This window comes from Stylophora pistillata, chromosome 8 (genome assembly GCF_964205215.1).
Source record: "Stylophora pistillata chromosome 8, jaStyPist1.2, whole genome shotgun sequence".
NCBI lineage: Eukaryota > Metazoa > Cnidaria > Anthozoa > Scleractinia > Pocilloporidae > Stylophora > Stylophora pistillata.
Window position 1 is genome coordinate 9,148,803 of NC_142526.1, and position 15,757 is coordinate 9,164,559.

General features: G+C 38.3%; 1 protein-coding gene across 3 annotated transcripts in view; it reads right to left on the reverse strand.

Annotated features, from left to right (window-relative positions):
* Positions 1-1,544: 1,544 nt before the first annotated feature.
* The window catches only part of LOC111319351 (uncharacterized), a 59,488-nt gene continuing 45,275 nt past the window's right edge, over positions 1,545-15,757 (reverse strand). For all 3 annotated transcript variants that reach the window (XM_088731199.1, XM_088731198.1, XM_088731200.1), the window contains 12 exons: positions 15,647-15,742; positions 14,526-14,621; positions 13,407-13,502; positions 12,286-12,381; positions 11,167-11,259; positions 10,852-10,944; positions 6,791-6,883; positions 6,394-6,495; positions 5,127-5,195; positions 4,656-4,703; positions 3,449-3,494; positions 1,545-2,462 (listed from right to left, as the gene is read on the reverse strand). In XM_088731199.1, the coding sequence (XP_088587325.1) occupies positions 2,344-2,462; positions 3,449-3,494; positions 4,656-4,703; positions 5,127-5,195; positions 6,394-6,495; positions 6,791-6,883; positions 10,852-10,944; positions 11,167-11,259; positions 12,286-12,381; positions 13,407-13,502; positions 14,526-14,621; positions 15,647-15,742 (1,047 nt within the window). In that variant the 3' untranslated portion in view covers positions 1,545-2,343. The remainder of the gene's footprint in view (positions 2,463-3,448; positions 3,495-4,655; positions 4,704-5,126; positions 5,196-6,393; positions 6,496-6,790; positions 6,884-10,851; positions 10,945-11,166; positions 11,260-12,285; positions 12,382-13,406; positions 13,503-14,525; positions 14,622-15,646; positions 15,743-15,757) is intronic.

Consider the following 15,757-nt stretch of genomic DNA (forward strand, 5'->3'; position numbering starts at 1 on the left):
AGCGTTGCCATGGAAACTGCTAGTGACGAAATGACACTTATTTTTGGATAACCAATGATTATGTAATTCAACCCCGTAAAAGTGTTCAACTGGCCTTGGTCAGTCTTTCTGTTGTATTCTTTCAAAGTTACAAACCATCAAAATGATGAAAACCGGTACGAGCCACCTTAACAGCAGGCAAAAGCGTGGCAGCCGTTACATAAGGTTGGAATAACGTTGCGTGCTGCGTGGCGTGGCCACTGAGCAGAACAGATTAGTTTTCAAACAAAAACTATTAAAATTTAAAAAAAAAAAGAGAATATTTTCAAACTGTCAGTTTAAGTAAAACATAGTAAACATTGCTATAAAGTGAGTATATATGGAAGGCTGGAAACTGGTTTACCAGTTTAAGATCATTTAATGACCTGTAAGATCTTCAACTGCACGCAGCAAGGAGCGAGTATGGAGAAAGTGGCGAGATCCGAAACATCTTGGAAGCACGCGAGGGTAAGCATTGAACTGCTATTTTGACGGTTGACGGTAAAAATTTACTTACTTTTTAGACAACTGACCTTTAAATATTAGGTCCTCTGACGGCGGACGGTTAAACCCCTATGAGACCCTTTAATGGTGCGTCGTCTGGACTTTTGTATTGTGCGTGTTTATCAAATATTGAGATAAAAAGAGTGTTCTAATTGGCCGATAGGTGTGTCCGGATGAGATTATGCAAACATTTCTAAGAGGTCACACTTTCTGTAATATTCCAGGAATATTTGTAACAGCAAAAGAGGATTTTTCCTGTGTTAACACAGCCTCATCTCAAGACCAAGGACTGTGAGTAATAAAAATAAAAAAAAAGCCCGAGGTTCAGTCGAGACTTTGCACAACTTTCTCGAATTCTCCCAATCCCTGTCGTGTTTAGATGGAATAACACAGAAAACCTTCTCTTTTGCTTGATTGTTCTACCTATGGTTCAATTTTTAATTTCAAACTACATTTTTAAAGCTTCATTCCTTTAGCAAAACATTTACTTTATAAGAAATTTCCTCCCCTAAATCGAATGTTTTCATCTTCAAGATATGAACAAAGAAATTGTTTGCAGACGCCATTGCTGCATAAAACATCTATCTTACCATCTCATTTTCAATCACTTGCCACCCAAAATGGCTGCAACGGAGCTTGATTTCCTCAAATTGTTTCAAATCCTGTTTAAACAAGACAGATGGGTATAGTTGGTTCAAGAGGACAACCTGCTCTCGTCCTCAGTATGGTGTCACAACGCAGGGTGTATGAACTCCTTGTGCTGGACTAGACGAAGTTCACTTCGAGATAGATATGAATGGCGATGCTCCAGGAGCAGCTGATATGGAATACCATTGATACGCCATAATTCTTGGTTTTATGGCACTAGACTTTCATTTTAACAAACTATCAACCCTGCAACATACGCTTCGGCTCAAGTTTTGCAACTTCTCAAGCATGAAACTTCACTTAATGACGGAACAAAACCAACAGAAACGGTGGTAGATCGCGGGTATCACTAAACTAGAATGGTTTTGGTATCATTCAAAATAAAGGCTGTGTCTATTATCCCTCAGACATTTTTGCAACGAACGGAACAAAATGTTAACGAACAGCTTAGCATTTACTCTGTGCAACATTCACTTTCCAGTGTTCTCTGCTTCGAATTCGTGTAAAAGCAAATTTGTCCACTACTTCTATAACAACAGCAAAACGCTCTATAAAGTAATTGATTAGTCATTCCATTCAAGCTCACATGTTAACTTTGATTTCTTTTTATTGTCGCGAACAAGTATATATACTGAAAGTGTGCTAACTAACACTTGATAACAATCATTTAAATTAGTCATCATTGGACATAGAAGTAAACTGAACCTGACCATAAAGAAAAGCTATACACTTCTAATAATATAAATAACATTACGTTACTACTGATCAATTTCGGATAACATGCTATTTACCTTTTTTGCATATTCACCTTAAATAATTATTAAATCAAGCATGGGATCGTATATGAAATAAAAGCTATACGCTTCTAATACTCTAAAACTATAAATAACATTACGTTATTACTGATCAATTTTGGATAACATGCTGACCTTTTTTGCATATTCACCTAAAAAAAATTATTTAATTAAGCATGGAATCATATATGAAAACTTTTCTAACACTTGTTGAACATACAATTGACCTCATAGTACAACCATTCACATTCTTGCGAAATTTAAGGTTACTGGCCTTCCTCTTCCATTTCGTGTTAAAGTTTTCGTTATTGTAAACAAGTGTTTTATTTACGAAAAAGAAAACATAACTTGTACACGATTTAGGTATCATCTAGGTCATTCAATATTGACCATAGCACGGATATGAACTGACTAAAGAGAGTTCCGTATCCACATCGTCGTTCTCCTCAGCTTCATCTTCACGGTTCTTGTCAAATGAAATTTCTCTGGGCTCATTTTCTGTGTAGGTAGAAATTTAAAAAGTTAGAAAGTCTTCAAAGTAAGTACCATCGTATAAGCTGGCCTCAAACTCTTAAAACCCATACCAGGTTTTCTGGACAGGAAAGCACAAAGACTAGTGCTATTACTCCTAGATTACTTACTCATCCATAGCGTTAATATTGATATGTCGCAATGAAACTTTTGAGATCACGCCATCCAAAAAATATTTTTCTTGGCCCACTATCGTTACAGGTTTCATAGTATTACAAGTTTTTCATTTTACTCCTGGAGGGAGATAAATGTTCTATAAACAACAAGAGAGCCTTCCAGAAAAGAATTAATTATTGAAGCCAGCTTCTATTTGAATCTGGATATCCGTATTAGAATATCCTTGGTGTAGGCAGCTGTCAAACAATTAATATCAGCTATCATTTCATGTAGACATCAGCCTTTCCCAGGAACAATTTGATAGCACGCGTGAAGCATAAAATAACTTTATCCGCTGATTGGGTCGTTGCGCGTAAAATTGAATTGAAAGCGGAGAGTACATGCCTTACTCGTGGTGAGTTATCTAAATAAATTTGAAAACCATCTTTTGAAGAGTCAACTTTCATGCACATCTGCCGGGAAACATGCGATTAAAATACTTTGGTAATTGACGTACATAGACATGAAAATACAGAATGGTGCACCTTCTAATCTCGAAATACAGCTTTTTGCCTCCGCATTAAAGCCAATTCAGTTTTTTTTTTCTGATGAAATGTCCTTAAGCCACCTAAGTATCTTTCGTTGATGTGGATTGGGCTTTTTGGTGAGAACTTTTGTCCATCTTTAAATATACATCACAGGAGGAAAAGAGACTCATTTGTGTTTATGATCTAGGTACTCAAGTTAATCCTCGCAGGGAAAATTAAAAAATATATATATGATCATCATTTTTGTATAACTCAACGCCCAGAAGGGTGAAGAGTATATGGTGATTATTAAGCTTTAAAGTCACATACTGTATTTCCTCGAATTAGCCGGACTTGTTTTCTTCTTCTCTCTCAGCTATGGGGAGAAAAAGGTACATTATGCATACAAAAAGCGATGCGTAAAAGTATTTTTTCGTTTTGTAGCATTGTTGTATTTATAAGACTGAGTAGCCTTTGAAGACAGGAAAGGAGGCTGAAAATAGGGTAAGGTAAAAAGGATACGCGTGGGAAAGGTGAAAAATGTGATTGAGAAAGAGAAGGAAACTACAGTATTGTCTCGTGTGTGGGAAAAAGAAGAGTTCCAATGAGAAGTCAAACCTAAGAATTTCAGTTTTGTTTATTTTTCTATGTTCGCGTCAAGACGAAAAAATCTTTACCTCTTTCACTTAAGAACTTAAATTCACGAATCCCTCTTTTATCAATTACTTGTCACCCTAACATGTTATTGCTAGATGTTTCCTGGTTCAAAGTGTTTTTCTCCTTTGTTCTTCTTCGTTTTCTTTTTTCAGTCAAGTATGAGCTGAACCAATTATGGTCTAGCAAGATTTAGTGTGATGGCATCACAGATCTGGCAAACGATACCTATTAAAATAAAGTGTCTCCCTGCCAAAAGCTTTAAAAAAGAATATAAACTCTTCCTACTTGGCAGGCAGACATCTTGAACAACTTTAACCTATCATAGAGCTCTATTTCACTATTTTAACTATTTAGTATATGTGCTATCTCCTTAAGTGTATTTAACTTTCACCCATCCGTAACTGCTCTGTGGTAGTGGCCAACTCGAAAGCTTGGCTCCTTTGGCTACTACACACTCTTTCCACAGCTTTGTGTAAATTCATGTATAGTTAGAACTCTCTTCTTTTTTTTCTTCTACTTTTTCTCTTTCTCGTTGTTGTATTTTTAGTAGAATAAGTGTGAATAAAAGAATGAATGAATGAATGAGCTCCTAGACATAAACTTCACTCGTTATACCGTCTCAGTTCAAGTTGGACGCATGTACAGCTCTGCTTGTTTTGTTGCACAGCAAGTATATTGAACACGTCATTACGATCTTTATCGTTCAATGGCCACATATCCTTGGCCTCATTTTCAAAGCGAGTCCTCGTGCTCAACCATTCTTGTGAAAATGAGTTGAATTTGCATGTGAATGGAAACTTATTATCATATGAAAGGATTAGTACGAGGACTCATTGAATGAAAATGTGTCGGGAGAATAGTTTACAACTTCCAAACATACCTGTACATCTACAACATCTACACATCTTTCGAGTGATAATTCAGTACTCTAAAATAAGAATAAAATAGGTCAAATTTAATCAATGCACTTAAGCTATAAATTATTATTCTTAGAAAGCAAGTTGTTTCTTTAGCCCTTTCAGCACTATGTTTAGACTTAGCACAGCGAGTAAACACTGACAACAATTTTTTTACACATATCAATTAAAAATAATACAATAATGCAAATTGGGGATATCAATTTTTCAGCCTGTTTTTAGTATCACATCTGATATGTCATGAAGAAGATCAAGGAAATTCAGCTAAATAAGTTCCTACTGATGCAGGAGTGTTTACAAAGTGCACATAACACGAAGCCCGTTTCCTGAAATATCTCCACGTTATTCCATTTGACGAGGGTAAAGATCGTTAATTAACAAATGCTGAATTTCTAACACAAAATTAAACTTCTTCTGTAGAGCAGCAAACATACCCTGGCATCAGCTTCGAACTTTCTACTACGCAGGCCCTTTTCAGTCAGCTTGCTTTGAATAACAGCCAACTAGTAAAATAGTTAAAAACACTCAGCAGCTCAACAGTCTCGCTTAAGAAGCTAAAATTAACGTAGCGTTGCAATGGCAGATTCTGGAGAGAGAGGGAGTGGACCTAGAGAGCTACTACTACAGCTACAAAACAATGCTTCTTAAAATAACAGCAACATAAGGAGAAAGAAGATTACATTTGAATCTTAACCATTTTCCTCCAAGGGCTATAAAATGCGTATATTTAAATCGGAAAATCTGCCCCGACTTCAGCCAACTCTATTCTACAAGGAAGTAATCGGACATCTTAAGGAGTTGTACTTGAAAAAAGTTCACCAAGTAGTCTGCATTTAAGTGGAAAGAGGTACTCCTTACGAAACGACACGATCGACTGTAAGTGAGCACAATTAGTGGAGGAAGTCTTCCCAAACGATTTATTATGTAGAATCATCTGGCTCGAATTTACTGAACATGGGGCAAAGGGGCCACAAACTGGAAAGAAGACTGTTTGATTGCTCCGAGATGCACCAATTTCAGAAAGAAGTAGGCCTTTCGTGTCCCCCACGCTCCAACATTGCATTTTGTTTAACAGCCACTAAGCAGTCTTGGTGAAAACTACATAGAGTAAATAATTCTCGATTTTGAAAAGTTGGGGCAGCTAACTTTTGCAGCAACAAAAATAGTTTAGGAGCTAACAAAACTTTGATTCCCAAACGTCAAAAGAATTATGGGTGAAAAATGAAAACTGAGCTTTGGAAGAACTTTTCAACGGTAAATATCGTTTTAAATATAAGTGTTAGTTTCCTCAAAGTATTGCTGAATAGAAAAATTTGTTTCAAATCCTTTTCCTTATAAACACTTCCGACATTACCACGCAATTTTCTGGCCGGAAAGTCTAGTAAACAACAATTTAATCATGGTGAATCTGATGTACACATCAAAAGACAAATAATCAGGGCACTCAGAATTTAGCCCTTTTTGAAAAAAGCTTTAGTCTCCAAATGTTTTCTCTCGAGGTGTGCCTCGCTCTCAATCCACATTTTCTTACAGCTAGCGAGCATATCATTTTATGACTGATGGTGGCACTTGAACGTTACGAATGAAACAACGAGAACGAAATAGAAAGAGCTCGCAAAATCCTCAAACGCTTTGATCACAGCAATAAGTTGAACAGCCATACAAAATTTGACTAAACTTCGCATCACAAATTTAACGTACCCCTCCTTCTTTGCTGAGATCAGCTCCTTTCTCTATGAGCAACCCAACAATATCATTGTGACCTATTCTTGCAGCTTCAGTGAGTGGAGTGGACCCAAAAAACTAGAAAAAAAAAACACAATGAAAAGGTACAGTAACATATATAGCTCATATTCCTTTCTTTAATGATCAACGCAAGGATATATGGTCGAATCTGCTTTTCAGACGACAACACTTTGCATGTGTTTTTCAAAAATAAGGTAAGAGTACTACCTTGTACAACAATTCACCAAATCATATTAACTCAAACCAATGTTAAAAGGGACACTATGAATGAAGCAACACAGCCATACAATATTGGACCATCAAACTCTGAAAAAACTCTACATAACAGATACAGTTTACGCTTCTAACGTACCCCTCCATCGTTCACATCGCCTCCGTTCTCTATAAGCAACCTAACAAGATCAGTGTGACCATTCTTTACAGCTTCAGTGAGTGGAGTGCCCTCCTATACGTAGGAAAAAGAAATTAAGGATAAATCTGGGTTTGGAACAACTACACTCTGCAGGACTTTTTCAAGCACAAGGTCAGAAGGAGTTTCACCTTGTACAACAGTTCATCAAACCATGGCAATTCATACTAATAGTTAGAGGGGGCACTAAGAATGAAGCAACAAAATAATACTCTATTCGGGAATAATGGGCATCTAACTTTTCAAGAAAGGCTTTTCAAAGTAACACTTGAAAAAAACAATGTGTAGAACGTCCCAAGCACATGAGACAATTTGATAAATAACTTGTGGAAAAATTACACAGTTTTAAACGGTTTCAAATCAAAACGTTTCTCGAGTCGTCCTTTCAAGGTCATAATTTCCATCATCGAGTAACGGGCTTGGTGCACTTTATTAGCTGTATCTTTTTCCCCCATCGATGAGTTTTTTTTTTAATTTCTCTACTTTAAAGAGGATAATTTGTACACTAAAATTAAGCAAAGAAAATATACTTAAACGTGCTCTTTCAAGAGCTTAAGACCATCGTGCCTCTTTACCTGGTCTATTGACTGAAAAGCATTACCATGTTCAAGGAATGCGCACGCGCTAATTCGCCTGATTACGTACTTTGTATGCGCAGTACACGATGCAATACTGAGGATTCAAATTAAACATTTTTAACTGGTCACCACACAACTTTCTAACCGTTAAGTATAATGAACAACGACTAAATTATTTTGAATCTGTTGCACACATCTATAACAAAATCAGGGCATTTAGGAGTTTTGCAATTCTTAACAAATTTAGCCCTTCCTTTAAAAAAACCATTGGTCTTCAAATATTTTCTGCCCAGGTTTGCGTTACTTTCTATGCAAAGTGAAGGTGTAGTCTGATCGTCTGGGTGAGTGTAGTCTTGAGAAGGACTGTTGTCGGTGGTAGTGACTGACGTTTCGACAACCTGTGCGGAAGTCATCATCAGAGTCAAGTGGATGATTGTTGTCAGTAAAATGTTCTTATTCCAGTTCGTGTAAAATGATCGGTTGGTTTTGCCGTGATGTTATTGGCTGTAAGTCTCAAGTGACGTAAGTCGGTCGTGATTGGTCTGTTTCGATCTGTCGGTAAAGTTAGGTCGTTATTTTTCGGTCGTTTGTGATGTTTATGTCATGAATGAGTCGTTTGTATGGAGCGGGTAGTTGTTGACATCTGTTTAGGGGAGTCTGTTCTAAGTTAGTAAACCAGCTTTCCAGAGTCAAACTTAAGTCCCCGTTGAACACACAGGAGGCCATCCAGATCGTCAAAGCCACCTGCAGACGACTGGTCAAAGCGCGGATAAATGATTGCCACAGAAGACTCAAACGCCACAGAAACAAACTACGACAACTACACGACCAACTGAAACAACTGATACCAACTGACCTACTTGACACCGTTAGGACAATTGCCGACAAACGAGCCAACAAGACGACTGAACGCGCCCGCACTGGACATCAACAAAAATTGACACGACTTCTACGCCACAAAGAAGAGAAACGAAGGAAACTGGACGACAACTGGGTAAGCAACATTTCTTCTCGTTCCTCAGACAAGACTACTATCACACGGACTAAAACTATCATACTATCCTACGGACTAAAACACTCAGTAACACCTAAACGTATACCGACCGAGGGTATTGTATCTAGTGTTGAGGCGGCTCTGTCTCGGCAACGAGAGCTATCTGAGCCGACCAAGGATAACATCAGAAACAGAATTGCCTCCAGTATACAATCCACGTCACTACATGACAGCAACTTGACTAAAGACGAACAACGCGCACTGAAACGACTGAGAAACGACGAGAACATAGTCATCCTACCAGCCGACAAAGGACGAGTTACTGTTGTAATGGACAAAACTGACTATCACAACAAATGGACGCAGTATTTAACGACAAACGAACCTACGAAGAACTCAAACGTGACCCAACTCCTGCACTTCAACGTAAACTCAACAGTAAACTACTGACAATCAAGAAAACGAACGCCTTTGACACCCACCGGTACTATCGACTGAGGTACTCGGTACCACAGCCACCGAAACTGCACGGTTTGCCGAAACTACACAAACCTGGTTTCCCGATGCGAGCTATTGTTTCTTTCTGTGGCTCTCCCACATACCAACTATCCAAGTACCTGACGACAATACTACAACCGCTAACCGACAAATCCAGACATAAACTACAATCCACTGAAGACTTCAATAACGCTACCAAGACTGTTCAGATACCTGACGACTACAAACTAGTGTCATTTGATGTGAAATCACTGTTCACAAGTATTCCACTTCAATTGGCATTACAATGTACTGAGACTGCAATCCGACAATCTACCGACCCACTACCGCTACCGACAGACAACATCATGGACTTGCTAAGCATTTGCCTAATGTCTACTTACTTTCAGCACAACAGTAAACACTACAAACAGTTACACGGCACTGCCATGGGGTCTCCAGTTTCTGTTGTTATAGCAGAAATTGTGATGCAGAACATCGCGGAACGCGCCCTTTCGACTTGCCGACAAACGATACCGCTTTGGTTACGTTACGTTGACGACACATTCACCGCCGTTCGACACGACGAAATCGACGCATTCCACCACCACCTTAACGAACAAAACACTGACATACAGTTTACCAGAGAAGTCGAAGAAAATGGCAAAATTCCTTTTCTAGACTGCCTGGTAAGCCACAACGACAACTCATTACGGACGACAGTTTACAGGAAACCGACACACACCGACAGATAACTAGGCGAGTCATCCTACAACCCTACATCACACAAAGCCACAACTATCAGAACTCTAACACGACGCGCACAACTAGTATGCGACTCGACAGACAGCTTATCCGACGAGAACAAATACCTTCACCGTGTTTTTTCGAAGAACAACTACAACGACTTCATCCGACGAAACACTCACCGACTCACTACCACAACCGACAAAAGCGACACCGCTAACCCTACGTCTACAGCAACCATACCGTACATAAAAGGCATGTCTGAAAACATCTCGCGCATCTTACTACCCTTCAATATCCACGTCGCCCACAAACCTATCACCACACTACGTCAGTTACTAACCAACGTTAAAGACAAAGACGAACCGAGGAACAGACAGGAAACGATTTATAAGATCAATTGTTCCGACTGCCAAGCCTCCTACATCGGTGAGACTGGCAGAAACCTCACAACAAGACTGACTGAACCCAGACGGGCGACGAGGAAAGGTGATGTCAGCAATCACATTGCTGAACACCATCGACTTACCAACCACAACATTGACTGGGACTCTGCGCAATGCCTAACCTACAGCACTGACTATTTTCAACGACTGACTCTGGAAAGCTGGTTTACTAACTTAGAACAGACTCCCCTAAACAGATGTCAACAACTACCCGCTCCATACAAACGACTCATTCATGACATAAACATCACAAACGACCGAAAAATAAAGACCTAACTTTACCGACAGATCGAAACAGACCAATCACGACCGACTTACGTCACTTGAGTCTTACAGCCAATAACATCACGGCAAAACCAACCGATCATTTTACACGAACTGGAATAAGAACATTCTACTGACAACAATCGTTCACTTGACTCTGATGATGACTTCCGCACAGGTTGTCGAAACGTCAGTCACTACCACCGACAACAGTCCTTCTCAGAAATACACTCACCCGGACGATCAGACTACACCTTCACATGTTATCCCCGGGTTCAAGCCATTTACTGCATTTCTATGCAAACAAGAAAATTATTGTATGACTAGGCTGGCAATACATCGTTACCAAAGAAACAACATGGAAGGAATAAAAAGAGCTCGCAACTTCATGGAACGTTTTTCTCACCAGTAGGAAAAATTTGAACAGCCATACAAAATTTGACTTTCAATCTTTGCCTAAACCCGTCATAGCAAATAAAATTTTTGCTTTTAACGTACCCATCTTGCTTCGTTGACATCAGCTCCGTTGTCTATGAGCAACTTAGCAATATCAGTGTGACCATTTGTTACGGCTGCAAAGAGTATAGTGTCCTTCAACATGTGAGAAAGGAAAAAAATATGTAATAAATTTAATGTAATAAAGTCATATTTAAACCTCATATTCTCTTCTTTAATGACCGACGTTAGGATATACAGTTGAATCTGTTTTTAGAACGACTACACTCCAACAAAATTTTGACAGCCATGCAAAATCTGACAAAAAGAACTCTGACTAAACTCTAAATAACAACGCAATTCATGCTTCTAACGTACCCATACTCCTTTGCTGACATCACCTCCGTTCGCTATGAACAAACTTACAATTTCGGTGTAACCATTCTTTACAGCTGCAGTACCTAGAGCGTCCTTCAGAATGTAGAAAAGACAAAAAATTGAGCAAGTACAATAATGTACAAAGTTCATTCTCTCTTCTTCAATGGCCACGGTAAGGATCAATCTGAGTTTGAAACTACTACACTCCGCAGGACTTTTTCCAACCTAAGGTCAGAAGGAGTTTTACCTTGTACAATAGTTCACCAAATCATAGGAATTCTTATTAATGGTTCGAAGGGGCACTAAGAACGAAGCAAAAAAAAAATACTCTATCCAGGAATAATGGGCATCTACTTCTCAAGCAAGGCTTATCAAAGTAACTCTTGAAAAGAACTTAAAGGGTAGAAAGTCTCAAGCGCGCGAGACAGTTTGATAATGACTAATAAAAAAACTGCGCAGTTTCAAACGATATCTAATCAAAACGTCCTTCGAGTCGTTTCTTTCAAGGTCATAATTTCCATCATCGAGTAACGGGCTTGGTGCACACTTTTAGCAGTACCTTTTTCCCCATCGCTGAGTTTTTTTCAATTACTCTAATTTAAAGAGGATAATTTATACACTAAAAATCAGACAAAGAAATATAAGTAACCGTGCTCGTTGGAGAGCTATAGACCATCGTATCTCTTTACCTGATCTATCGATTCAAAACCAATACCATAATCCAGGGGTGTGTGCACCCTTATTCCCCTGATTACATATTTTTTGATCCGCAGTACACGATGCAATACTGATCATTCGACTTAAACATTCTCGACTAGTCACCACCATCAAAAAAATTTAGCCCTTCCTTTAAAAAGGGCATTGGTCTCCAAATAATTTCTTTTCCAGGTTTGCGTTACTTTCTACCCAAGTTTCCTACAAGCTCGCGAGACAATTATTTTATGACTAGGCTGGCACTAAATCGTTACCAAAGAAACAACAAGAAAGGAATAGAAAGAGCTCGCAACTTTTGGAACGTTTTTCTCAACAGCGAGAAAAATTCGACCAACCAAACAAAACTTGACTTTCAAACTTTGCCTATACCCGACATAACAAATGCAATTTTTGCTTCTAACGTACCCATACTCCTTTGTTGACATCAGCTCCGTTCTCTAAAAGTAACCTTACACAATCAGTGTGACCATTCTTTACAGCTGCACTGAGCGGACTGTCGTCCTATAAGTAGGAAAAAAATTGGAAAAAGCACGGTAACGTATAAAGGTCATATTCTCCTCTTTTAATGGCCACGGTAAGGATAAATCTACGTGTGGAACAACTACATTCTGCAGGACTTTTTAAAGCTAATGTCAGAAGGAGTTTTACCTTGTACAATAGTTCACCAAATCATAAAAATTCTTATTAATGGTTCGAAGGGGTACTAAGAATGAAGCTAAAAAAAAAAATACTCTCTCCAGGAATAATGGGCAACTAAAACTTTTCAAGCAAGGCTTATCAAAGTAACACTTCAAAAGAACATAATGGGTAGAAAGTCTCAAGCCCATGAGACAGTTTGATATTGACTAATGGTAAAACTGCGCAGTTTTGAACAATATCTAATCAAGACGTCCTTTGAATCGTTACTTTCAAGGTCATGATTTCCATCATCGACTAACAGGCTTGGTGCACACTTTTAGCAGTACCTTTTTTTCCATCCATGAGGTTTTTTCAATTACTCTAATTTAAAGAGGATAATTTATACACTAAAAATGAGGCAAGGAAAATATAGGTAACCGTGCTCGTTCGAGAGCTATAGACCATCGTACCTCTTTACCTGATCTATCGATTAAAAACCAATACCATGATGCAGAGATGTGTGCACGCTTATTCCCGATTATATATTTTTTTTATGCGCAGTACACGATGCAATACTGATCATTCAACTTAAACATTCTCGACTAGTCACCACCATCAAACAAATTTAGCCGTTCCTTTAAAAAGAGCATTGGTCTCCAAATAATTTTTTTCCAGCTTTGCGTTACTTTCTACCCAAGTTTCCTAGCAGCTCGCGAGGAAATTATTTTATGACTAGGCTGGCCCCTACATCGTTACCGAAGAAACAACAAGAAAGGAGTAGAAAGAGCTCGCAACTTTTGCAGCGTTTTTCTCAAAAGTGAAAAAAAATTCGACCAACTATACAAAACTTGACTTTCAAACTTTCCCTAAACCCCACCTAACAAATAAAATTTTTCCTTCCAACGTACCCATACTCCTTTGTTGACATCAGCTCCGTTCTCTAAAAGTAACCTTAAACAATCAGTGTGACAATTCTTTACAGCAACACTGAGCGGACTGTCCTCCTAAAAGTAGGAAAAAAATTCGAAAAAGCACGTTAATGTATAAAGGTCATATTCTCCTCTTTTAATGGCCACGGTAAGGATAAATCTGCGTTTGGAACAACTACATTCTGCAGGACTTTTTCAAGCTAAGGTCAGAAGGAGTTTTACCTTGTACAATAGTTTACCAAATCATAAGAATTCTTATTAATGCTTCGAAGGGGTACTAACAATGAAGCAATAAAGGAATACTCTGTCGTGGAATAATGGGCATCTAAAACTTTTCAAGTAAGGCTTATCAAAGTAACACTTCAAAAAAACATGAAGGGTAGAAAGTCTCAAGCGCATAAGACAGTTTGATATTGACTAATGGAAAAATTGGGCAGTTTTAAACGATATCTAATCAAAACGTCCTTTGAGTCGTTCCTTTCAAGGTCATGATTTCCATCATCGAGTAACGGGCTTGGTGCACAATTTTAGCAGTACCTTTTTTTCCCATCGATTATTTTTTTTCAATTACTCTAATTTAAAGAGGATAATTTATACACTAAAAATTAGGCAAAGAAAATATAGGTAACCGTGCTCGTTCGAGAGCTATAGACCATCGTACCTCTGTACCTGATCTATCGATTAAAAACCAATACCATGATCACGGAATGTTTGCACGCTTATTCCCCTGCTTACATATTTTTTTATGCGCAGTGCACGATGCAATAGTAATCATTCAACTTAAACATTCTCGACTATTCACCACCATCAAACAAATTTAGCCCTACCTTTAAAAAGAGCATTGGTCTCAAAATAATTTTTTTCCAGGTTTACGTTACTTTCTACCCAAGTTTCCTACAAGCTCGCGAGAAAGTTATTTTATGACTAGGCTGGCACTACATTGTTACCAAAGAAACAACAAGAAAGGAATAAAAAGGCCTCGCAACTTTTCGAACGTTTTTCTCAACAGCGAGAAAACTTCGACCAACCAAACAAAATTTGACTTTCAAACTTTGCCTAAACCCGACATAACAAATACAATTTTTGCTTCTAACGTACCCATATTCCTTTGTTGACATCAGCTCCGTTCTTTAAAAGTAACCTAACAATATCAGTGTGACCATTCTTTACAGCTGCAGTGAGCAGAGTGTCCTGCTATAAGTAGGAAAAAAATTGGAAACAGCACGGTAATGTATAAAGGTCTTATTCTCCTCTTTCAATGACACCGGTTAGGATAAATCTGCGTTTCAAACAACTACATTCTGCAGGACTTTTTCAAGCTAAGGTCAGAAGGAGTTTTACCTTGTACAATAGTTCAGCAATTCATAAGAATTCTTATAAATGGTTCGAAGGGGTACTAAGAATGAAGGAAAAAATAAATACTCTATCCAGGAATAATGGGCATCTAAAACTTTTCAAGCAAGGCTTATCAAAGTAACACTTCAAAAGAACATAATGGGTAGAAAGTCTCAAGCGCATGCGACCGTTTCATATTGACTAATGGAAAAACTACGCAGTTTTAAACGATATCTAAATAAAAAGGCCCTTTGAGTCGTTCCTTTCAAGGTCATGATTTCCATCATCGAGTAACGGACTTGGTGCACACTTTTAGCAGCACCTTTTTTTTCCCGTCGATGATGATTTGTCAATTATTCTAATTCAAAGAGGATATTTTATACACTAAAAATTAGGCAAAGAATATATAGGTAACCGTGCTCGTTCGAGAGCTCGAGACCATCGTACCTCTTTACCTCATCTATCAATTGAAAACCAATACCATGATCCAGGGATGTGTGCACGCTTATTCCCCTGATTACATATTTTTTTATGCGCAGTACACGAAGAAATACTGATAATTCAACGGAAACATTCTCGACTAGTCACCAACATCAAAAAAATTTAGCCCTTCCTTTAAAAAGAGCATTAGTCTCCAAATAATTTTTTTTCCACGTTTGCGTTACTTTCTACCCAAGTTTCCTACAGCTCGCGAGGAAAATATTTTATGACTAGGCTGGCACTACATCGTTACCAAAGAAACAACAAGAAAGGAATAGAAAGAGCTCGCAAGTTTTCGAACGTTTTTCTCAACAGCGAAAAAATTTCGACCAACCATACAAAACTTGACTTTCAAACTTTGCCTAAAACCGACATAACAAATACAATCTTTGCTTCTAACGTACCCATACTCCTTTGTTGACATCAGCTCCCTTCTCTAAAAGTAACCTAACAACATCAGTGTGACCATTCTTTAAGGCTACAGTAAGCGGAGTGTCCTCCTATAAGTAGGAAAA